At 40.5% G+C, this 25,603-nt stretch overlaps 2 protein-coding genes across 9 annotated transcripts in view; both read right to left on the minus strand.

Moving 5' to 3' along the window:
* The window catches only part of igl (igloo), a 762,142-nt gene that overhangs the window by 285,362 nt on the left and 451,177 nt on the right, over positions 1-25,603 (minus strand). The window lies entirely within an intron of this gene.
* On the minus strand, positions 12,064-13,709 carry LOC137247258 (E3 ubiquitin-protein ligase TRIP12-like). The gene has a single exon (XM_067778363.1). It carries the CDS (start codon positions 13,707-13,709, stop codon positions 12,120-12,122), a length of 1,590 nt encoding a protein of 529 aa, XP_067634464.1. The 3' UTR covers positions 12,064-12,119.

The raw sequence follows: 25,603 nt of genomic DNA on the forward strand, positions 1-25,603 counted from the left end.
CCGCCGTTGCTAGTAAGAAATGGACCGGCGACATCCATAGCGATCCGTTCAAATGGCGCACCTGAGTTATATTGCTTCATCTGGCCATGACTTCGGGTTCTGGGCCCTTTCGCTCTGCTACAAACCTCGCAGTTCGCAAACCACTCTGTGACCGACTGACGGCAACCAACCCAATAGAATCTCTGTTTAATCTTCTCGAGCGTCTTCATGATTCCAAGATGACCTCCGCTTGGACCATTATGCAGCTCGCTGAGCACATCAGGAATCCTCTTTCTGGGAACAACTATCAGTTTCTTCTTGCATTTACCATCCTCGATGTAATCTGTGTCGACATTTCTGACATCGCGTTTCTTGTGCTTCAATCTTCGATGTTATTCGTGACTCTTGGGATTCCATCTGTGATGACATATACGTTTTCTGTTCTTCTAGTTGAGATGACATATACGTTTTCTGTTCTTCTAGTTGGGATGACATTGTCAATGTTTGAGCAGATATTGCAGCCAAAATCATGTTCAAGTCTGTGCTCGTAACTGTCTGCGATGTTTCGTTTTTCTCTTCAATTTTTGTTGTTGTCTCGTCCCCATCAGGATAAAATACATACTCGTCCACATCAATTCCTTCTGCTTCCATTGCCTCTCGTAGCCGTGCCTGAAGTTCGAGTTTAACGCCGCTTGTATTCAATCCACGGCTCTCCAACTCCTTCTTCAGTTGCTGGATCTTCAATTCACTGAACTTTGCCATGTCCTTGTTGTCCTCCGGCATTTATTCAACAATTCCTCTTCTGACACCAATTGTAACGAACTTGCTGCAAATCCTCTTATTTGCCCTTTTGCTAGGTTCGTATCGCTAAACTGTTGAATAAATAACTCCAATACTGAATAATGGAAAAATGGTCTTTATTAAAATACTTCACAATAACACTCAATCTGTGCAACGAATAGCTCAATAACCAAACTGATAGCTTAAATGAAACTGACTTTCAAAATAATACTGCTATTGCTCGCTAGATATCGTCTTAGTCGTAACTGTTTGACAACTCAAATCAAACTGAATTCCAGCGCCTCTACAATTGTCGTCTTTTATACTCTTTGATTTCAACCTTCGCATCTTCTAGGTGCTTCCAGAATCTACTAGTCCAGCAGCTCGCAAACTTCTCAGCTGTAACTACAATTGCACAATTTTATAGTTTTTCTCATTGCATACTTACAGGAGTATCTCAGATATATGCATGTGTTTGTGCATTGACTCTCCGCTGCTCGTATACGTACATGGTACATATGTGTAGACGCAATTATTGTTTCGTGTATGTAGATACATAATGATTAATCTATGGATGTGAATTCACGTCACTGCTTAGCATCGGCTTAGAGATGGCAGCACTCCTTAGTTTTGCTAATATTCGTAACAATATCATTATTTACTAAATTATCAGGTTTTTTGTGTTTTCCAAAATTTTATATATATAAAAGGTGGGCGTGGTTATCATCCGATTTCACTCATTTTCAATACCAATCTATTCTGGGTCAAGATAAGCTAGTGTACCAAATTTGGTGAAGATATCTCGATATTTACTGAAGTTATCGTGCTAACGGGCGGACGGACGGACGGGCATGACTCAATAATTTTTTTTTTTTCGATACTGATTATTTCGATATATGGAAGTCTATATCTATCTCAATTCCTTTGTACCTGTACAACCAACCGTTATCCAATCAAAGTTAGTATACTCTGTGTGCAAAGCACGCTGAGTATAAAAAAAAAAAAATACACACATACAACTATATTTTTCCTTTTTATTCGACCTAGCACATAGTAGTAGTCTCACTAGACCTGTCAACACTTTTAGTTGCTACTTCAAATTGTTTTAATATACCTTCCGAACTTTCAGTTTGCGTGTAGCCTAAAATATGCACCACAACTTTTTATTTTTCTTGTGGTTTTATATTGGTTTTTTTTTTTTTTGGCAAACCACTTGAGAATTATTGCGCTCATTACGTGTTGTAGCGCGCGCAATAGGATGCTTGAGCAAAAGCAGCATGAACAAGTAAGGAAAGCTAAGTTCGGGTGTAACCGAACATTACATACTCAGCTGAGAGCTTTGGAGACAAAATAAGGGAAAATCACCATGTAGGAAAATGAACCTAGGGTAACCCTGGAATGTGTTTGTATGACATGTGTATCAAATGGAAGGTATTAAAGATTATTTAAAACATAGTGGGCCTTAGTTCTATAGGTGGACGTCTTTTCGAGATATCGCAATAAGGGTGGACCAGGGGTGATTCTAGAATGTTTGTACGATATGGGTATCAAATTAAAAGTATTAATGAGGATTTTAAAAGGGACTAGCCCTTAGTTTTATATGTGAAGGCGTTTTCGAGATCTCGACCAAAATGTGGACCTGGCTGACCCAGAACATCTTCTGTCGGGTACCGCTAATTTATTTATATATGTCATACCACGAACAGTATACCTGCCAAGATTCCAAGGGCTTTTGATTTCGCCCTGCAGAACTTTTCATTTTCTTGTACTTAATATGGTAAGTGTCACACCCATTTTACAAAGTTTTTTCTAAAGTTATATTTTGCGTCAATAAACCAATCCAGTTACCATGTTTCATCTCTTTTTTCATATTTGGTACAGAATTATGGCATTTTTTTCATTTTTCATAATTTTCGATATCGGAAAAGTGGGCGTGGTCATAGTCGGATTTCGGCCATATTTTATACCAAGATAAAGTGATTTCAGATAAGTACGTGAACTAAGTTCAGGTAAGATATATCGTTTTTTGCTCAAGTTATCGTGTTAACGGCCGAGCGGAAGGACAGACGGTCGACTGTGTATAAAAACTGGGCGTGGGTTCAACCGATTTCGCCAATTTTCACAGAAAACAGTTATCGAATAATCTTAGTTATATAGAATCTATGTCCCTACCAAATTTCACAAGGACGGACGGACGGACGGACATGGCTAAATGAATTTCTTTTTTCACCCAGATCATTTTGATATATAGAAGTATATATCTATCTCGATTAGTTTATGCCGTTACGGATTACCGTTATGCGAGCAAAGCTAATATACTCTGTGAGCTCTGCTTAACTGAGTATAAAAGGAATGAAAAGAAATTATGAGAATGATAAGATTGCTGACTGCAAAAATAAATTCATACAAATGTTTCTTTTCCAAGAATTTGATGTTGAAACTCTAGTAAGTGGTGTATGTGCTTGAAGCGGGCTATGTTTGTATGTATGTGTAAATATGCTTACAGAATTCCCTGTACGGAATTCTTCAGCCAATTAGTTTTAATGTCGACTTCTAAAATGCATGATTTTTTCCATGTCACTTTTCATTACAACTATATAGCATTGAGGTGCTTTGCCAAATCACTGCCGGTTTTATGTAATTACTTGTTTACTTTTAATGAACTAAAAATATTTAGCATTGATTTTTTAGTCGCTTGATTAAATTCAATTATAGTATTTCTGAATATTTCATATCAATTTAAATGAAATATCTGATTATTTGATTATGATTATGAATAATTAATTATTTCAAAATATTTTTTACGTTGTTTATTTTCATTTTTTATTAGTTTTTAATTTCCCTAATATTTTTCAATTTTATTATTTTACTGTTTTCCATTGTTTTTATACTCAGTTGAGCAGAGCTCACAGAGTATATTAACTTTGATTGGATAACGGTTGGTTGTACAGGTATAAAGGAATCGAGATAGATATAGACTTCCATATATCAAAATCATCAGTATCGAAAAAAAATTCGATTGAGCCATGTCCGTCCGTCCGTCCGTCTGTCCGTTAACACGATAACTTGAGTAAATTTTGAGGTATCTTGATGAAATCTGGTATGTAGGTTCCTGGGCACTCATCTCAGACTGCTATTTAAAATGAACGATATCGGACAATAACCACGCCCACTTTTTCGATATCGAAAATTTCGAAAAATCGAAAAAGTCCGATAATTCATTACCAAATATGTATTAAGCGATAAAACGTGAGTTGAACTTATGACGCAGAATAGAAAACTAGTAAAATTGTGTACAATGGGCGTGGCACCGCCCACTTTTAAAAGAAGGTAATTTAGAAGTTTTGCAAGCTGTAATTTGGCAGTCGTTGAAGATATCATGATGAAATTTGGCAGGAACGTTACTCTCATTACTATATGTCTGCTTAATAAAACTTAGCAAAATCGGAGAACGACCACGCCCACTTTTAAAAAAAAAAAATTTTTTAATTCAATTTTAAAAGAAAAGTTAATATCTTTACAGTATATAAGTAATTTATGTCAACATTCAACTCCAGTGATGATATGTTGCAACAAAATACAAAAATAAAAGAAAATTTCAAAATGGGCGTGGCTCCGCCCTTTTTCGTTTAATTTGTCTAGGATACTTTTAATGCCATAAGTCGAACAAAAATTTACCAATCCTTGTGAAATTTGGTAGAGGCTTAGATTCTAGGACGATAACTGTTTTCTGTGAAAAAGGGCGAAATCGGTTGAAGCCACGCCCAGTTTTTATACACAGTCGACCGTCTGTCCTTCTGCTCGGCCGTTAACACGATAACTTGAGCAAAAATCGATATATCTTTACTAAACTCAGTTCACGTACTTATCTGAACTCACTTTGTATTGGTGTAAAAAATGGCCGAAATCCGACTATGACCACGCCCACTTTTTCGATATCGAAAATTACGAAAAATGAAAAAATGCCATAATTATATACCAAATACGAAAAAAGGGATGAAACATGGTAATTGTATTGGTCTATTGACGCAAAATATAACTTTAGAAAAAAACTTCGTAAAATGGGTGTGACACCTACCATATTAAGTAGAAGAAAATGAAAAAGTTTTGCAGGGCGAAATCAAAAGCCCTTGGAATCTTCGAAGGAATACTGTTCGTGGTATTACATATATAAATAAATTAGCGGTACCCGACAGATGATGTTCTGGATCACCTTGGTCCACATTTTGGTCGATATTTCGAAAACGCCTTCACATATACAACTAAGGGCCACTCCATTTTAAAACCCTCATTAATACCTTTAATTTGATACCCATATCGTACAAACACATTCTAGAGTCACCCTGGTCCACGTTTATGGCGATATCTCGAAAAGGCGTCCACATATAGAACTAAGGCCCACTCCTTTTTAAAATACTCATTAACACCTTTCATTTGATACCCATATCGTACAAAAAAATTCTAGAGTCACCCCTGGCCCACCTTTATGGCGATATCTCGAAAAGGCATCCACCTATAGAACTAAGGCCCACTCCCTTTTAAAATACTCATTAACACCTTCCATTTCATACTCATATCGTACAAACAAATTCTTGAGTCACCCCTGGTCCACCTTTATGGCGATATCTCGAAAAGGCGTCCACCTATAGAACTAAGGTCCACGCCCTTTTAAAATACTCATTAACACCTTTCATTTGATACCCATATCGTACAACAAATTCTAGAGTCACCCCTGGTCCACCTTTATGGCGATATCTTGAAAAGGCGTCCACCTATAGAACTAAGGCCCACGCCCTTTTAAAATACTCATTAACACCTTTCATTTGATACCCATATTGTACAAACGCATTCTAGAGTCGCCCCTGGTCCACATTTATGGCGATATCCCGAAAAGGCATCCACCTATAGAACTAAGGCCCACGCCCTCTTAAAGTACTCATTAACACCTTTCATTTGATACTCATATTGTACAAACAAATTCTAGAGTCACCCCTGGTCCATCTTTATGGCGATATCTCGAAAAGGCGTCCATCTATAGAACTTAGGCCCACGCCCTTTTAAAATACTCATTAATACCTTTCATTTGATACCCATATAGTACAAAATAAATTCTAGAGTCACCCCTGGTCCACTTTTATGGCGATATCTCGAAAAGGCGTCCACCTATAGAACTATGGCCCACTTCCTCATAAAATACTCTTTAACACATTCCAGGGTTACCCTAGGTTCTTTTTACAACATGGTGATTTTCCCTTACTTTGTCTCCACAGCTCTCAACTGAGTATGTAATGTTCGGTTACATCCGAACTTAGCCTTCCTTACTTGTTGTTTTTAAATATAAGGTTTTTTATATCCTATTATTTATTTTTTGCATTTGTTTTACTATATAGCCCTAGTGTTCGGCCTGAGTGCGTCTGGAACCGGCAGTGGGTAGGCGAACTGATGACGGTGATACTCGGCGATGTGTGCTGGTTGGCGGTCGATCGAAAAAGAGGCCGGTTATCCCGTTGAGGACAACCGCTAAGCCACGAAAAAGTCCTCTGGTATTAAGGAGGGGAAAAAAGCCACACACACAACAACCCCCACATATACGTGCATGGGTGCTGACAACCTGCACACACACGTGCATGTGTATGAAACGCATGCATGTGCATGCATGCACACAAATGCGGCGTGAGTGTGGGTGGCTGGAAATATTATTAAAACGTTAGGGAGGGGCGCCGTCAATCAGGTAAAAGTTAGGCATTTGGCCTAAACATGCCGCCCCCCTTGCGGTACGCAACATCACAGTCCGCCAAGGATCACCGACCGTGAAGAAGAGAAGAAAAAAAGTAAAATCTTATAACTAATTATATCTAACTTAACATAAACGCCGGTCAGTCCGCCGGCTTGGCGGCACGCAAGATGGTTTGCGCAATGGGTGAGCTTGGTTGCTGATGCCTCTGTCATTCGGCACTTTTCCCGTTATGATTCAAGGCCTAAGCCAGGCTTGCCTAGAGCTAGGGATAGCGAAAAGAAGTAAGAAGATATACGTGTTCATATTTCTTGCCGTTTATTACAAATTCATTGGAAATTCTATGATTGTGAATTTTGTATGAAGAAAATTTAATAAAAAATAGCTCATTGTAATGATACAAGCTTTTAAAACGCACACCTCCATTGTGAATTCATACAAGTGGCGAATTTTCGATAAAACGTTCACAATAGTGAACAGCGAGTGAGTATTAATATGTAGTCTGATTTTCTGTATACAAATTTAAAGGAAAAGCTGATTTGAAACAAATGTGAAATTCATGGCACTTCAATTCAATAACGGCGAACACAAGAAAAAGAAACCTTTCTTCCATTCTCTGACCCTTCGCGACAGCCGTTCTCCCTGTCAGCTATGATTTGACACGTAGGTATGGCAATGGAGGGATAGAAAGATTTTTCGCTTGTACGAAATCACAATGCACACCTCTTGCGACTGTGTACAGCAGAAATTCAATAAAAATAAAAAAGTGTAAAAATTCATGGATTTCGGTTGTTTCCGAACATTTTCATGTTAGGCCTTGGTTGTGCCCGAGAGTACCCAACCGAAGATGGTACTCTGAGCCAACAAAGGGCCAAACGTGGTGGGCAGAATCCCTGGTAGCATTATTTCGGCATATGCGTCTGTCCCTAGTACGAGGCGGATCGGGGCGGATGAATAAAACTGTGGATCCGCCAGACGGAGATGTGCGTACGGGGATGCGATGGCGCTGTCGACGCTGGTCGTGGGGGCCATTCGCCGAAAATTGGCCACGACCGCCGCATGGGTTGCAATTCGTTTATTTTGGCCGTGTCTTCCTCGTATGCGTAGTAGGCATCCTGCTTGCCCGCCAACGTTGCTGGCAGGGAGTTGGAGCTCCTGGGCGAGCTCATATGCTATCACGGTGGTGGGGGAGCATCCGTCAATTAAGGCCCGGACGAGGTGTAGCCGCCCCCCAGCTTCTATCTTCACGACCGCGGTGGGTGTGATCGCTACTGTTGGTATCATGGTGGCGGTGGCCGCTGGATGCTGGGCTACGAGCCCTGACCGGAAAGTGGACACGGTGGTGAGCTGCAGCGTGTTGCCTCCGTGGCTGCGATCTTGTGGCTGATGTCGTTGGTGCAGGCGAAGAGGCCGTGTCTCCGCTCTGCGGTCGCGCGAATGTCGTCTCCGTTGGGGGTTCCTGGGTTGCCGGCGAAGAGACCGGGTCTCCGCTCGGCCGTTATATGTACGGCGCTGGGCTGTCGCTGTCCCTTGTTGGAGCCGCTTCCTCTCGTGCTGCAGAAGTGGTCGAAACGATTTGGCTGTAGGCGTTATGGTCGGGCGAAGAGACCGCGTCTCCGCTCCGGTTCGGCTGGCATCTCGGTTTCGGGGTGGACGAAGAGGTCCAGTCTCCGTTCCAGCGTCCGACGCATATAACGAGATTGAGTCGTCTATCCGCTCTCGGGGTGAATCTAGCTCCTCTTCCACTTGGACCCTCCATGGCTTGGAGCGGGCTTCTTGTAATAGCTGCTCCTCTTCGTCGATCGAGGCGATGTGCAGCATCGTGTGGTGCTTCTCGCCGCACCGTTTGCATCGCCCTTGGCTTGGGCATGCGTTAGAGCGGTGATCAGGCGCCAAACAATTTCCGCAGTAGCATTCGCGAATGGTTACGTAGAGGCGCTCTTCTGGCCTTTTCGCCCTGAATGCTGGGCACAAGCGGATAGGGTGTCGCTCAAGACACACTCGGCATTCCGACGAATAACGCGCTGCGTTCGTGGCAGCATTTCGTTTTAAAGCGGCAAAACGACCCATTTTCCTGAAAGGAGTGAAATAGGTTTCAATGGGTCGGGTCATTGTCGAAGTGCAGGGGCGAGTGGTCCCTAATTATATGGTTGAGATTTGGGAAATTTTAGTAGCGCGTGCGTAGGGGGCAACCATCTGTAGCAGTATAAATATTCGTATTTGGCGCACATCATGTGCATAGCCTCTTTCAACGCACGTTATGTGCCTGGGTCTTTAGTGCCTTATTTCGTTTATTTTGTGTCACCCGCTAGCGTTTTAGTTAGCCACGGGCACACTAGTGCTGCAGAAGAATGAGCATTTACGATTTTTCAGTTCGCACATTCTGGTACCGAACCGGGTAGAAAGTGTGTAGCGTGGGTTCTTTTGAGTCGCTGTTATTTGTGTTGTTGATGCTAAAAATCAACAACTTCCCTGCCCGCCACAAAAAAATATGTTTGGACAGCAAATTGTATGCTATGTAAAGAAAAAAATAAAAAAATAAAAATCTTCGTTTTGGACGAAGAGAAGAATTTACAGAATGAATAATTTTTGTTTTGTATTGCCCTTCACTTATCTCTTCAACTTTTCCCCAAGTACGCTTGTAGTCATGTTTTATTGATGGCCTTTATCAAACGGCACGGTTCCCGAAGGGTATTTGGCTCCGTTACCGGTACCTCAGACTCGGGTTTTTGGGTACCCGTTTGCATCTTTTTATGCATCCCTAATATAATGCACATTTAAACTCGGCATGTATATGTACATACGTTGGTATAAGTATATGGACCGTCAGTGCACGGACTTTACCGCATTGGTAGTTTGACCAACCTTTTTGACCCATTTTTCATTTTCAACTACGTCTACGTCTTCTGCTACCAAAATTTAGATTCTACTAATATTTCAGTATTTTCGCACTGAAAACGTATACGGCGATCATTTTTAAAGTGTCTAATTGCCAAGCCCACCCAACTAACATTAGGAGGGGATAATGATTAAAATCAGTCAATTCTCTTAAAATTTGTGAGCAACTTTAAACAAGAAATGACTTTTTGATAAGATAATATAGCAAATATTTTCTGCGCTATTTTTCTAAGTTTTTTTTTTTTTTTTCGTGAATAATTTAAACGAAAATAAAAGTTTTACGTAAACGATAACATGCCGAAATCGGTTATTTGGTGGCAGTATTTTGGGTACTTGGGAATATTGTTGTGGTAGGTAGACGTTTTGGGATGTGATTTATTTTGTGATTTGTTTGTTTTACGATAAATTGGGAATTTTTTGGTACCAATATAAATCGTAGTTATCGTTTTCACGAAACTTCTACTACCATTTTCCGTGCCCCAACATTTTGACTTTACAAAAGTCCATGCACTGGTAGATATTTACCAGCAGCAAAGACAAAAAAAATTGTGCACATTCATACACACCCGTGTATAGAATGTAAATTCCTCTGAATTGAAGCAAACGGGACTAATCGAGAGATTTATTCCGTTGCTTCATTCTTTAATTTTTTACGCTTGGTGGAGTAGGTTGGCTAAAACATGGTAAGTAGAGTGCAATATTTTCTTTTCATTAATCAATCAATTTTTCTTCTTTTTTCTTTTTAGATGTAAATTTGGTTCGATTTCTAATTTTTGCTTTAATATCGAACTCATTACAAATTCTGTCGAAACAATGGGACACTTTGGATTGCCTTGCCGCGTTAAGTCCACACATAAATGCATATCATTTGGACATGTTACAATAATATATGATTCTGGCGCTTGTGCATGTGTTTCAGCAATGGCTTGTGCATTACGGCGTTTTGGTTCTACTTTACCACCAGATGATTCAATCATACGTACAATTTCAGAACGTGCTGGAAAAACATCAGGTGTTACAAAGAAATGTTTGCCAGCAAAAAGCGTATTTCGTATTGTCGAACGTAATACAGTATCCAAGTGAAATTTGAGATTTTCATCGACAGGTATGTATTGTATTTTGTAAGTATCAGGCGGCAGGAACCGGCCTGCTTTGGCACTCTCCACTAACCAATTCGATTTGAGTACATAATCTACATGACAAACAGCTTGTATGAGTTTGCATGTGCGACTTTCGCGTGTCATAACCAAAAAGTTGCATCCTCTGGATTGTCGACAACGATACCACCAAGAGTGACGACAGCTTTTTTCAACGATTCTGGATCGGCCACTTGTGAAAATATCACCTTTGGTGGTTTATCATTGTGTGGGTATTCAACACAGACTATTGTCTCTGGTATTTCCTCCTGATAGGGTGAGATCTTTTGACGTTTCAACTTTTGTTCAAAATATGGATCAGCTAAAGAACGTTTGACACGTTCATGCGCTTCTTGTGTAAGATTTATTGGTGCTTTCCAAGCGGCCATCAAATGTGGTACCAACGGATAATCGATCCTAAATGGTGCAGCTAACGAATATTGCTGATACTTCTGATTTTCATATTGCGACATTCCACTCAGATTACCAATGCAAATATCTGCCAACCAAACTGCATTTACAATCGGTATATTCCACTCTTTGGCAGCGGTGTATTTATCACCTTCGGGTTTTTTACAAATCAAAACTGTATTATGCTTCGATAAGTATGATGTGTATATGGCACCACATTCTTCTACCATTTGCTGTATGCGAAAGCTTTCTTCACCTTCAAATCCATGTGTTGAAATTATGTGTTTATCTAGAGGCTTCTGATATCCAAATTGACTGGGAAACGGTAGATGAAGTGCTTGCCATGGCGGCAGTAATTGTTTCTTAAAGCAAATATCATTCAACCAATATGCTGTTATGCAACGTTTGGAGTCGCGCAATGCTTGCATCACCACCCCATGACGTTGCGTACGACAGAGCACATGTGTAACGCGTTGACAATAAACGCGTTCAATATCACCACCAAATTGCCGTATCGTCTCCATCCAAATTGGCAATTCATTTGCATCGGTTTCATCATACTCCACAATATAAATGTACAGCCAACAAGGAAAAGGTCTGGTGGTAATTTTAAATTCGGATTGTGTCCGTAGAATTGCGGACGCGGTGGCAGCGGCATATTGGGGCGGCCTTGTATGAATCCAGCCTGTGTCATGACACCTTGAGGCGATTGTGTAGATTGAGGCTGGGGAACTTGTGCCACCGCAATTTGCCGCCGATCAGAGAGTTTATTTTATAGTAATTACATGGGTGAGATAGGATAACAAGTCTGCGTCATTACAGAACATTCGTCGCAAAACTTGGATATACCTGTTTATATATGTATATGTATGTATGTGATGGGATTTTACTTGTGCGTTAATCTAGCAATTTTAATGTTGATCGCACTGACTGTTTTATTTTAATTTTATATTCAAAATAATATTATTCGGTTAAATTAATTTCATAATGAATTCAGTAATTAAGGATATATTAAAGATATAGTATATGTCTGTATTTATACATATTTGACACCTCCTTCAAATTTCTCAATTGCTCGCTAAATAAGTTTTTATGCATCTGAAGATGTGTGTATCATTCGTTATGCCAATTATAAGCACTTAATTCTTTTTAATAAATTTTGTTGCTATACATTGCAATATTTATGATAAATGGAACGACATGCTGCCTTCATTCGCGGCAACTTTGAGCTTTTCTCGCATCACTTCCTGACTTGAATAATCAGGCAATTTTAAATAATTTACACATGTCATCACTGATGGTAAATATTCGTTTGGATTTTGATTACCATCAAGTGTTTTGCGCACAATTGTTAGCTGTGGTGTTAAAGACTTAAAACCTCCAGTCGGTAGTCGGGGTGAGCCGGTCACAAATTGTAAAAAAAGACGCTGCTCGTCACGATTATATGAAGAGAGGATATCATATAGATATTGTATCGCCTGGGAATCTTGGGTAAACCCATGGTCAGTACGGCAACAGTCTTGAAGCATTTTAACGTCCCATCGTTGGTAGTTGCAAGCACCAGAACCACAAAAAACATTTTCCAACTCTTCAGGATAAAACATACGCAGACGTTGTGTCGGGAAAACCGAGTCAAATCCTTCTCGTAGCGCCTCAAATTGTTTCTGCACGCCTTCAACAAGGAACCAATACGTCACCAATGAGATGTACTGATGTAGATTGTGAATTGTTACTGGCGTATCACGACCACCACGGCATAGTTCTATATTTGCATAGCCTGGTAAAACGAAATCCAATCCAAGATCAGCTATGAGGCATCCATCCAAATCCAGCGATTCAATCTTTTCAGTCTTTTCCATTGCATCAAATTTCGATTCGTTTAATATTTGATCGCGTTCAAGTACCACGTCCTGTAATCTTACCAATGTACTTTGCACTTCGGGTGCGACACGTGCCAAATCGGCTAAACCAACTGAATATTCTTCATTCAATAGCCAGCGGTAGAACGGTATTGAGAATGGTAGATCCAACATTCGACTATCCATAACAGCCTTAGCCATAAATTTTCCAAGGAATTTGAATTTTGCTTTGGCTTTTGATACTTGCGGCAATTTGGATGACTTGCCCAATGGCATGGGAAAGAGTCCGTGTGGAGTATTTACATATGTCATGGATGTGCTGGTCGTTATTGTCGCCACAGATGATACAATATCGCTAATTTCAGGTGGTGATCTATCACCTCTTTCGCGTGGCAGCTGTTGTGATAGTTGGGACTGATTTTGCTGGGTCTCGTGTTCAATTATCATGTTTAAAGCACTATCATTAGGAGATGAAGTGATACCCACTTGATCCATATTTAATTGGCGCTGCTGATATTGCAGCTGTTGCTGATGATTGTGATGCAATATCATACCAGACTGTGGGGCATTACAAGCGACTACAACTTGATGTTGTATTATTTTCTGGGGATGCTGTTGCTGCTGAAGCGACTGTTCTGGTACTGGGGTGCCACCTGCTGCTACGACCATCGTCTGTTGCTGTTGTTGTATTTGTATTGCCCCACCATTGCTGTTACCCAAGCGACTATTCAACATGTTGGCCAGTGCAGTTTTTGTTTTCATATTCATTTGCTGTTGTTGAGTTTGTTGCAATACGCCCTGTTGTTGTGGATTATTGATTTGCTGCTGTGGCAGCTGTTGCTGCTGTTGTGGTGATTGCTGTTGTTGTGGTTGTAGAGTTTGTTGTATTATGCATACTTGACCGCCAGACATGGTCATTTGTTGCGGCTGGCCGAATTGTATTGTGGACTGCGGATATTTTATCAGCACGTCGATTATCTTTAATCTGTGGCTGTATGCGTTTAAATTCTTTTGGATTTGTGGCAGATATCGAATCTGCGTTAGGTTAATTGCTTGGCCTCGTTCCTTTGGCTGAGTGCATCTGCCTTCTGTGGCAGACCCTGAGTCTGCGTTAGGGTTCTGGTGTCCTCGCTCGGGGTGAGTGAGTGAAATGGGGTTTGGTTGTGAAAATTAAAAATAAGTGTTTTGTGGCAGATGGGGATCTGCATTAGGGTGGTTGATTGGCCTCGGTGGGCGAGCGCTGGGTTTTGAAATTTTGAAAATTTTAAAAGGATTATGGGCCGAGTGCCTTTGCTTTCTGTGGCAGACCGAGGGTCTGCGTAAAGGCTTTTCTGGTATACTCGTTCTGGAATAACGAGTGAGTGGGATGGTTTTTTTTGAAAATGAAAAAATAGAATTTTTTTTTTTTTTGAACGGAGGGATGTGGAGGAACGGGGGGGATTGTTAAGCGAAGCTTTTGGTCCTCGCACAATCTATCTCCGTGGGAAGAAGGATCAGTTTGACCAAAGGTCGTCTGACTTGACCCTTCTCGGTTATGAGGTCGACTACACGTACTCGGTTATCTTCGCCGGGGTGTACTTTGACGACTCTGCCTAACCTCCATTCGTTGGGAGATAAGTTGTCCTCTTTGATGACAACTAGATCTCCCACGTGTATATTTTGTTTTGACTGTTTCCACTTCACTCGTTTTTGAAGTTCGGAAAGGTATTCCACCTTCCATCGTTTGCAGAAAGTGTGATGGAGGGCTTTGAGTTTCTGCCATCGATTGATCATCGAGGCAGTGCTCTCACTGGCATCCGGTTCTGGTGGAGCCAGCAGGTGGCTGCCGGTTAGGAAATGTCCTGGGGTTAGTGGTTCCAGATCCGTTGGGTCATTCGACCCCGGACTGAGAGGGCGCGAGTTGAGGCACGCCTCAATCCGGCACAAAAGTGTTTGGAACTCCTCTATAGTATATTTGTGGGGAGAAGCGATCTTTTTGAAGTGGCTTTTGAAGCTCTTCACTCCCGCTTCCCACAAGCCGCCCATATGTGGAGCGCCAGCGGGAATAAAATGCCAAGTTAATGCTTGATGGCTATACTTGGAGACTGTTTTGTCTCGGCTTTCTGCCAGGAAGGCTTTGAATTCCGATCGTAGAGATCTGGAAGCTCCGACAAAGTTCGTACCATTGTCGGAGTAGATGTTCTTCGGACATCCTCTTCTCGCGATAAAACGCGAAAAGGCCGCGAGGAAGCCTGGGGTACTAAGGTCACTAGTGGCTTCTAAGTGGATGGCCTTAGTGGAAAAACAGACGAAAAGGCATACGTAGCCTTTTGACAGTCGACATCCCCTACCGCGGTAGCTTTTGATGTCGAAAGGCCCTGCAAAGTCTACCCCGGTATTGGTGAACGCGCGGGTAAAAGTAGTCCGCTCGCAGGGAAGGGTCCCCATAAGTTGGGACTGTGCCTGCTTTCGGTGAATAATGCAGGTTTTGCAATTGTGGATGATGGCTCTGATCATGGTCTTGGCATTCGGTATCCAGTATTGGGTTCGGATGAGACGGAGCATGAGCTGGTTCTCGCCATGAAGGGAGTCATGATGAGCCATCAAAACGGTAAGGCGAGACAGCCTACAATTGTAAGGCAAGATGATCGGATGACGCTCATTGTATGACATGTCCTTTGAAGCCCCTAGACGCCCCCCTGTTCTAATAATAGCATCTTTGTCGATATATGGGTTGAGTGACAGTATTTCACTCTTTCGATCGATAGGTTCCCTATTTTTCAATTTTAAATATTCTGTCCCGTAAAATTGTTTCTGGCAGACTCGTATTAATGCTTGAGTCGTTGCCTTAATCTCATCGGCTGAGATTATACACGACCTTTCGTGGAACATTGCTTTAGTTTTTGGGTGAGTTCGTTTATAAAATCTCCTAACATAGGATAGAACCTTCAAAGCTCTGGGTAAATTTGAAAAACGGTCGAGAATATCTACATGATCTACCCTTGTCGTGGCATATGTTTGTGCCCTCTTCTCCTCAACGGACGTTTTGTATTCGGTCTCTTGTGCTGGCCAGTGGGAATTGTCTTCTTGCAGCCAAGAAGGTCCCTGCCACCACAACGAATTGTTTATCAACTCTGATGCAAGTAGTCCTCTGCTTCCTAGATCCGCTGGATTAGATTCCGAGTCCACGTGAAGCCAGTCCTTGCTACCGACCATATCGATGATCTTTGTGATTCGGTGTGCGACGAAGGTTGACCAGGAACAGGGCGGCTTTCTTATCCAAGCGAGTACGATGGTTGAATCCGTCCAGAGGTGAACTTTTGCTGGCCCCAAATGAATGTTTCGGAATATTGATTCCATGATTTCTGCGAGCAGCACGGCGCCGCAAAGTTCTAAACGTGGTAGTGAGATGGTTTTCACTGGGGCTACTCGGGTTTTGGCTAGCAAGAGATTTGTGAAAATTGTATCGTCCCTTTTTACGCGCATGTATATAGCTGCTGCATATGCCTTTTCCGATGCATCGCAAAAACCATGTATTTCGATGTCGTCCTCGGGCGTAAAATTTACCCATCGCGGTATCCTAATGTTATCTATTTCGTTATAGTGTTGGGTGAAATTTTCCCACCGTTCTAAGGTAGTTGGGGAGACAGGTTCGTCCCACCCGGTGCCCTCTAACCAGATATGCTGCATTAGTATTTTTGCCACTATGACCACTGGTGCAAGCCAGCCTAAAGGGTCGAAAAGTTTGGCTATAGCGGATAGGATTACGCGTTTGGTGATGTTCTCGCCACTCTCTAAAGCTCCTGCGGTGAAGTAAAACATGTCTGAATGCGCGTTCCATCGTATTCCGAGTGCCTTCACCGAGCTAGCCTCTTCAAACGCTAGGAAGTCCTCGCTGAGCAGATCCGTTTTGGGGATGTCCTGAAGGATTTCCTCACAATTTGATGTCCACTTGCGCAATGGAAAGCCAGCTGAGTGTAATGCTTCGCGAATGTCGTTTCTTGCTCTGATTGTTGACGCTATTATATGTCCTCCAGATAAAACGTCGTCGACATACATACTTTCTCGTAATATACCCGATGCTATTGGGTGCGTATTTTCTACATCATCAGCCAATTGTAGAAGTGACCGTATCGCGAGGTAGGGGGCGCAGTTTACACCAAATGTGACAGTCTTTAGTTCGTAAAGACTGATGGGTTCGTTGGGGGATGTTCGATGGACAATTCTTTGAAATTTGGCGTGATTATCGGTCACCCAAATCTGCCTATACATCTTTTCTATGTCGCTATTAAAGACAAAACGGTAAAGTCTCCAACGTAGAATTAAAATAGGCAAGTCTGCTTGGAGTACTGGACCTGGGTGGAGTATGTCGTTTAGACTAATGCCATTTGCCGTCGGACTTGACGCGTTGAAGACGACGCGCACCTTGGTAGTGGTACTTTCCGCCTTTACAACGGCGTGGTGGGGCAGGAAATAATTATCCGAATCGTCGGATGGTATATTATTCTTAATTTTTCTCATATGTCCAAGTGTTTCGTATTCTGACAACACCCGAACATACTCTTTTCCTAAATCTTGGTTTTTCAGTAATCGCCCCTCATTTCTGAAGAATTGTGAACATGCGCGCTTTAGGGACGGTCCTAATTTAATATTCTCAGGGTAATCCTGCCTGAATGGTAGCGAGACTGTATATCTTCCACTTTCATCACGTTTTGTTGTGTCCTTGAATAATTGTTCACAGTACCTTTCTTCTTCATTAAGCATTTTATTTTTGGGAACATTTTCTATCTCCCAGAAAGCTTTTAATTGGTTGTCCAATGCAACCTCGTTATAAAATGACATGATGCTCTTCGTTGGACTCGATGCGTCGATGCGACCGTTTAGTATCCAACCGAACACTGTCTCTTGGGCCAAAAGTGTATTTAGTACATTCTTTTTCAGACCGCTCAGTATAATTTGGGGATATATGTCTCCTCCAAGTATGAGGTCTACGTCTTCGTTGATGTAGAACCTCTTGTCTGCCAACACCAAGTCTGGGAATGCCTGCATAGTCATGGCGTTGATATGGCAGGATGGAAGATTCCCAGTGAGTTTGGCTAGGACTAGAACGGGTGTAGTCAGGCTGAAGCAGGCATCCACTGGTGAACGTAATTCAATTTTGGATGCCTCTTTCACCTGAGCTGACACCGCATTTGTGATGCCTGAAACTTGGGCATGCATTTTCCTCGCTGGCAAATTGATTCTGCGTTTCAGTCTTTCAGTTATAAAGGAACATTCAGACCCTGAATCAATTAATGCCCGCGCGGAGAAGTCGGTACCATTATGGTGAATGTGTACGCGAGCAGTTCCTAATAGCACACCTGTGCTGGAATTCGTATGACAGGATGTTACATTTTTGTTCCCGTTTGAACCTGGTTTTTCTGATTCCTGTCTCGCTAATGCCTGTCTAGAAGTAGAGGGCCTATTATCGTAGGAGTGTTGGGGCGGGTTGTAGGTGGTGTTTTTCTGTAGGGTATCCGCATGCAGGAGCGTATGGTGACGAGAGTGGCACGTATTGCAGTTGTAGGAACTGGTGCATCTGGTCACTGTGTGTCCTGGGGATAGACAATTCAGACAACCACTTGTAGATTTTATGAATTTAATCCTTTCTGGAGGGGTTAACTCGCAAAAGCGTGAACAGTTTCGTAATCTGTGCTCTGCGGACTTGCACATTTTACACATTGCCTTTGACGTCGGTCTGGATACCTTTGTTTGAAAGGCACCAAGTCTTTTCGTAGGGGGTTCTGTTGACTGTCGCGACGCGTTTAGTTTTTGCACTTTCGAAGTGGCATGCCCTGTAAAACCAGACACTGTTTCAAGTGTCTGAAACCGATTAGACAGGAATTTATCCATATCCTCCCACTTGGATATGTCCATTTTATGATCTATACTTTGCTCCCATAGAGCCAACGTGCTCTCTGGTAGCTTGGTTGAGCAGAGATAAGTCAGGATTGCATCCCAATTGGAAGTGTCAATTTTGTGGCATTTGAGGGACGAAATACAATTATTTATATCATTTTGCAGCTTTTTTATTGAACTGCCACACTCACTTTCTACCTTTTTTAAGTTAAATAAAATTTGTAGTTGTGTGTTAACTAAGATACGTTTGTTTTCGTATCTTTCACACAAGTTTTTCCAGGCCATCTCGAAACCTTCATTTGTGAGAGGGCATTTTTTAACGATATCTTTTGCTTCGCCCTGCGTTTTGTTGTTGAGATGGAATAACTTTTCCACCCCTTTCAAACTAGAATTGTTTATATATATTGCCGTGAAAAGGTCGCGAAAAGTTGGCCAAGACAGATAATCCCCTTTAAAAACTTCCGTATCGCAAGCAGGGAGGCGAATTTTATGCCCATGAGGTCTTGCTCAGGGTTGACGTTCTTTTCATCCTTCTTATGTTTTTCTGCCTCAGCAGATATAGACGCTGAACATCGCACGTAGATTGCGTATGCTGCCTTTTGCTTCTTTCTGATCGCCATAACGTCATCCGCTGACACCTCATCAGATCCCAATAGCGAATCAAACGCAGACTTTACCTTCTTCCACAAGAGCCGCAACTCTTCCTGCTGTATTGCAAGGGTGTGTTTGCTATGGTCGCTCTCCGGAATAAGGCTGTAATCTTTATCAAACTCTGCGATTGATTCTGCTAAACGGATGTAGGTTTCCATTGTTTTATTTACGTTTATTAACGAGAAAATTTCCGATTAGAAAAATAGAACTCTTCTGAGTTAATATGCCTGCCCAGCCCTAAATAAAAACTATTGAACTTCGAGTTTATTATTTACTTTGTTTATTGCAGACTTTTTGTCTTGGTAGCGACAACGAAAAGGGTTTATTTTTTGGACTTTTTGTCACAGCAGCGACAACAAAAAAGGGTTTAATTTACAGACTTTTTGTCTCAGCGGCAACAACAAAAAAGGGGACCACTCGCCACCTCCACAAATAATGCGTGTATTTTGGTGAAAGTGAAAAAATGCGTGCAATATACGCAACTAAGCGCAAGAAAAAAGTGTAAAAAGTGTTTAAAAAGTGAAGTGAGCACCGGATTAATTAAATTAGATTGAACTTGATTTCGTGTTTGTGATGTGCAAATAAACAACAACAAAAACCTATTTAGTATGGTGCGGAAAATGAGGTTAGGTTACCCTCTTCCTTGTGTTGTGTCTGGAAAACCTTACCACTGGTGGGGGGATAAACCAGATAATCACAAGGACTGAAATAAATTAACAAATCAAGTGGTTTAACTTTTAAAATGGAAAAATGGTGCCCACTAAGTAATTTCACTTTTTACACTTCTTTTCGATTTCAATATTTCGCGCACAACACAGGTGTTTTCTTTATTTTTCTTCAATAACACTTAAAAAAAAATGGCAAGAAATATAACACTTACTTCTCTTTGTGCTGTGCCTTCGGTATTTGTATAATATAATCCCACTTTTCTCGCTGTTGTGTTTGGCTGCTACGGCAATCCTTTGACAAATTGTTTAGTATGTAACTCCCAAACTTCTTTGGTGGGTCTACTGGAATGTGCTTTGGCAAATCCTTTAATGAGTTTTTGGGGCAATTCGCAAGTTTTGTAGTAGGCAAAATCCTTCGGCAAAAGTTTTTGAGGTTGATAAATTGTGCTGTGTTGTGGACTGTATAACAAAGACGCGCTTTTAGTTCCTGGTGAGGAGGACCAATGTTCGGCCTGAGTGCGTCTGGAACCGGCAGTGGGTAGGTGCACACGGGTCGATCTCGGGTTGATAGTGCTCTCGAAAGAAAGTAAAAGAACAAAACGCAAAGAGGATTTCCTCGTTATAATAGTGTTTTAATTAGAGTGTAGGAAAATATATACAAGGATACAATATTACCTTTGAGTGTAAAACTGATGACGGTGATACTCGGCGATGTGTGCTGGTTGGCGGTCGATCGAAAAAGAGGCCGGTTATCCCGTTGAGGACAACCGCTAAGCCACGAAAAAGTCCTCTGGTATTAAGGAGGGGAAAAAAGCCACACACACAACAACCCCCACATATACGTGCATGGGTGCTGACAACCTGCACACACACGTGCATGTGTATGAAACGCATGCATGTGCATGCATGCACACAAATGCGGCGTGAGTGTGGGTGGCTGGAAATATTATTAAAACGTTAGGGAGGGGCGCCGTCAATCAGGTAAAAGTTAGGCATTTGGCCTAAACACCTAGTTTCAATCATTTAATTATTTTGATTAATTATTTGAGTGTTTTAAATTGTCTGATTTGTATACCTTTCATGAACATGAAATGGTATATTAGCTTTTGTTCGATGTTTGCAACGTTGAGAAATATAGAAGATAGACTCACAATTAAGTATACCGAATTGATCAGGGCGACGAACTGAGTTGATATAGCCATGTCCATCTCTCCGTCCGTCCGTCCGTCCGTCCGTCTGTCTGTTTGAACGCAAACTAGTCCCACAAATTTCGAGATATCTCAATGAAATTTGGTACAAGGATGTATTTTTGTATTATATTAGACATTTGTCGGATCCGGTAGGATTGGACCACTATAACATATATCTCCCATACAACCTATCGTTCGGATAAGACGATTTTGGTCATTTCTGCTGCAATTTAGAAAGTATAAACGTGAAACTCGGTGATATATATTCTAATATATCATAGAAAATATCCTGAAAAAATTATTTCGATCTGAGCTGTATATAATATATATCCCATACAACCGATCGTTCAAATAAGGGGGTTTTTTGCCAATTTTTATTTTATTATTATCTTAAAAATCGTTTAGGTGTGTTCATCTGCTCACTATATATTTCTTATCTCATACATCCGATTATTTGGAGATTAGGAATGGGATACGATTATTGCTCAGCCCCATTCATTAAAGGTATGAAGTCTTCGGCACAGCCGAAGACAGTCCCGTCCTTACTTGTTTTTTAATGATTTGCTTTCTGGTTAAAAGAATATATGATAATTTTGAATTGCCCTATTATTTGCAGTCATTCGCCACTTATCCTATATATTATTTTCTATACCCAACTGTATTTGTACACAGGGTATTATAACTTTGATTGGATAACGGTGGGTTGTACAGGTATAAAGGAATCGAGAAATATATAGACTTCTATATATCACAATCATCAGTATCGAAAAACAAGTAAGGAAGGCTAAGTTCGGGTGTAACCGAACATTACATACTCAGTTGAGAGCTGTAGAGACAAAGTAAGGGAAAATCACCATGTTGTAAAAAGAACCTAGGGTAACCCTGGAATGTGTTTGTATGACATGTGTATCAAATGAAAGGTATTAATGAGTATTTTAAAAGGGCGTGGGCGTAAGTTCTATAGATGGACGCCTCTTCGAGATATCGCCATAAAGATGGACCAGGGGTGACTCTAGAATTTGTTTGTACGATAAGGGAATCAAATGAAAGGTGTTAATAAGTGTTTTAAAAGGGAGTGGGCCTTAGTTCTATAGCTGGACGCCTTTTCGGTTTATCGTTATAAAAGTGGACCAGGTTTGACTCTAGAATGCGTTTGTACAATATGGGTATCAAACGAAAGGTGTTAATAAGTGTTTTAAAAGGGAGTGGGCCTCAGTTCTATGGGTGGACGCCTTTTCGGGATATCGCCATAAAGGTGGGCCAGGTTTGACTCTAGGATGCGTTTGTACAATATGGGTATCAAACGAAAGTTGTTAATAAGTGTTTTAAAAGGGAGTGGGCCTTAGTTCTATGGGTGGACGCCTTTTCGGGATATCGCCATAAACGTGGACCAGGGGTGACTCTAGAATGCGTTTGTACAATATGGGTATCAAATGAAAGGTGTTAATGAGTATTTTAAAAGGGCGTGGGCCTTAGTTCTATAGATGGACGCCTTTTCGAGATATCGCCATAAAGGTGGACCAGGGGTGACTCTAGAATTTGTTTGTACAATATGGGTATCAAATGAAAGGTGATAATGAGTATTTTAAAAGGGCGTGGGCCTTAGTTCTATAGGTGGACGCCTTTTCGAGATATCGCCATAAACGTGGACCAGGGGTGCCTCTAGAATTTGTTTGTACGATATGGATATCAAATGAAAGGTGTTAATGAGTATTTTAAAAGGGAGTGAGCCTTAGTTCTATAGGTGGATGCCTTTTCGAGATATTGCCATAAAGGTGGGCCAGGGGTCACTCTAGAATTTTTTTGTACGATATGGGTATCAAATGAAAGGTGTTAATGAGTATTTGAAAAAAGTGGGCCTTAGTTCTATATGTGGACGCCTGTTCGAGATATGACCATAAACGTGGACCAGGGGTGACTCTAGGATGTATTTGTACGATATGGGTATCAAATTAAAGGTATTAATGAGGGTTTTAAAAGGGAGTGGCCCTTAGTTGTATATGTGAAGGCGTTTTCGAGATATCGGCCAAAATGTGGACCAGGGTGATCCAAAAATTTATCTGTCGGGTACCGCTAATTTATTTATATATGTAATACCACGAACAGTATTCCTTCTAAGATTCCAAGGGCTTTTGATTTCGCCCTGCAAAACTTTTTCATTTTCTTCTACTTATTATGGTAGGTGTCACACCCATTTTACCAAGTTTTTTTCTAAAGTTATATTTTGCATCAATAGACCAATACAATTACCATGTTTCATCCCTTTTTTCGTATTTGGTATATAATTATGGCATTTTTTTCATTTTTCGTAATTTTCGATATCGAAAAAGTGGGCGTGGTCATAGTCGGATTTCGGCCATTTTTTACACCAATTCAAAGTGAGTTCAGATAAGTACGTGAATTGAGTTTAGTAAAGATATATCGATTTTTGCTCAAGTTATCGTGTTAACGGCCGAGCGGAAGGACAGACGGTCGACTGTGTATAAAAACTGGGCGTGGCTTCAACCGATTTCGCCCTTTTTCACAGAAAACAGTTATCGTCCTAGAATCTAAGCCTCTACCAAATTTCACAAGGATTGGTACATTTTTGTTCGACTTATGGCATTAAAAGTATCCTAGACAAATTAAATGAAAAAGGGCGGAGCCACGCTTTACTTATATACTGTAAAGATATTAACTTTTCTTTTAAAATTTGAATTAAAAAAAATTTTTTTTTAAAAGTGGGCGTGGTCGTTCTCCGATTTTGCTAATTTTTATAAGGCAGACATATAGTAATCAGAGTAACGTTACTGCCAAATTTCATTATGATATCTTCAACGACTGCCAAATTACACCTTGCAAAACTTCTAAATTACCTTCTTTTAAAAGTGGGCGGTGCCACGCCCATTGTCCAAAATTTTACTAGTTTTCTATTCTGCGTCATAAGTTCAACTCACCCACCAAGTTTCATCGCTTAATCCGTATTTGGTAACGAATTATCGCACTTTTTCGATTTTTCGAAATTTTCGATATCGAAAAAGTGGGCGTGGTTATTGTCCGATATCGTTCATTTTAAATAGCGATCTGAGATGAGTGCCCAGGAACCTACATACCAAATTTCATCAAAATAATTCAAAATTTACTCATGTTATCGTGTTAACGGACAGACGGACGGACGAACATGGCTCAATCGAATTTTTTTTCGATACTGATGATTTTGATATATGGAAGTCTATATCTATCTCGATTCCTTTATACCTGTACAACCAACCGTTATCCAATCAAAGTTAATATACTCTGTGAGCTCTGCTCAACTGAGTATAAAAATGTGTTTGAGCCATGTCCGTCCGTCCGTCTGTCCGTTAACATGATAACTTGTGTAAATAGTGAGATATCTTCACCAAATTTGGTACACGAGCTTATCTGGACCCAGAATAGATTGGTATTTAAAACGAGCGAATTCGGATGATAACCGCGCCCACTTTTTATATATATAACATTTTGGAAAACACAAAAAATCTGATTAATTAGTGAATAATATACCTAGAATGTTGAAATTTCATGTGTGGGCTGATATTGACTCTTGATAAAAATTTGAAAAAAAAAAAAATTTTTAAATGGTCGTGGCACCGTCCACTTGTGATAAAATCAATTTTACAAATATTATTAATCATAAATCAAAAATAGTTAAACCTATCGTAACAAAATTCGGCAGAGAGGTTGCCTTTACTATAAGGAATGCTCTGAATAAAGATTAAAGAAATCGGTTAAGGCCCACTTTAATATACAAGATTTTTAAAATGGTTGTGGACGAAAATAATAAGGTACATATATCTTAGCGAAAAAGAGCTTTGTATGAATAGAATTTTACTTTCTAAATTGAATTATAACACTAAGTTGGAAAACACTACGATTTTTGAAAATAGATGTGGCACCGCCCCTTTTATGGCTAAGCAATTTTCTACGTTTCTGGAGCCATAACTCGAAGAAAAATTAAATATTTCGAGTAAGAGACGGGATCGTTTAAAGACCACGGCAACTTAGATATAAAACAAGTTTAAAGGGGTCGTAGACTAGAATAATAAGCAATAACTTAGCAAAAAATAGTTTTGAATCAATGATATTTCACTTATCAAGTTTTATTGTAAGAGGAAATTGGGAGCGATTTTTCTTTTAAACGGGCAGTGCCACGTGTTATGTAGAAAAGTAATTTATCTGAAATAAGATGTAAAATTGAAGCTCACGCTGAGTATATAATGTTCGGTTACACGGTTACACCCGAACTTAGAAAACTTTACTTGTTTATATTATATTACTTTATTTTATTTCATTTGACAGTGTTTTAGTTTATTTTATTTTATTTTATTTTATTTTAATAATTATTATTTTTCTTTCTTTACCTTCACATTTACATTTTATGCAAATCTAATCAGATACTGTA

This window comes from Eurosta solidaginis, chromosome 3, assembly GCF_040869045.1.
Source record: "Eurosta solidaginis isolate ZX-2024a chromosome 3, ASM4086904v1, whole genome shotgun sequence".
NCBI classification, from domain to species: Eukaryota; Metazoa; Arthropoda; class Insecta; order Diptera; family Tephritidae; genus Eurosta; species Eurosta solidaginis.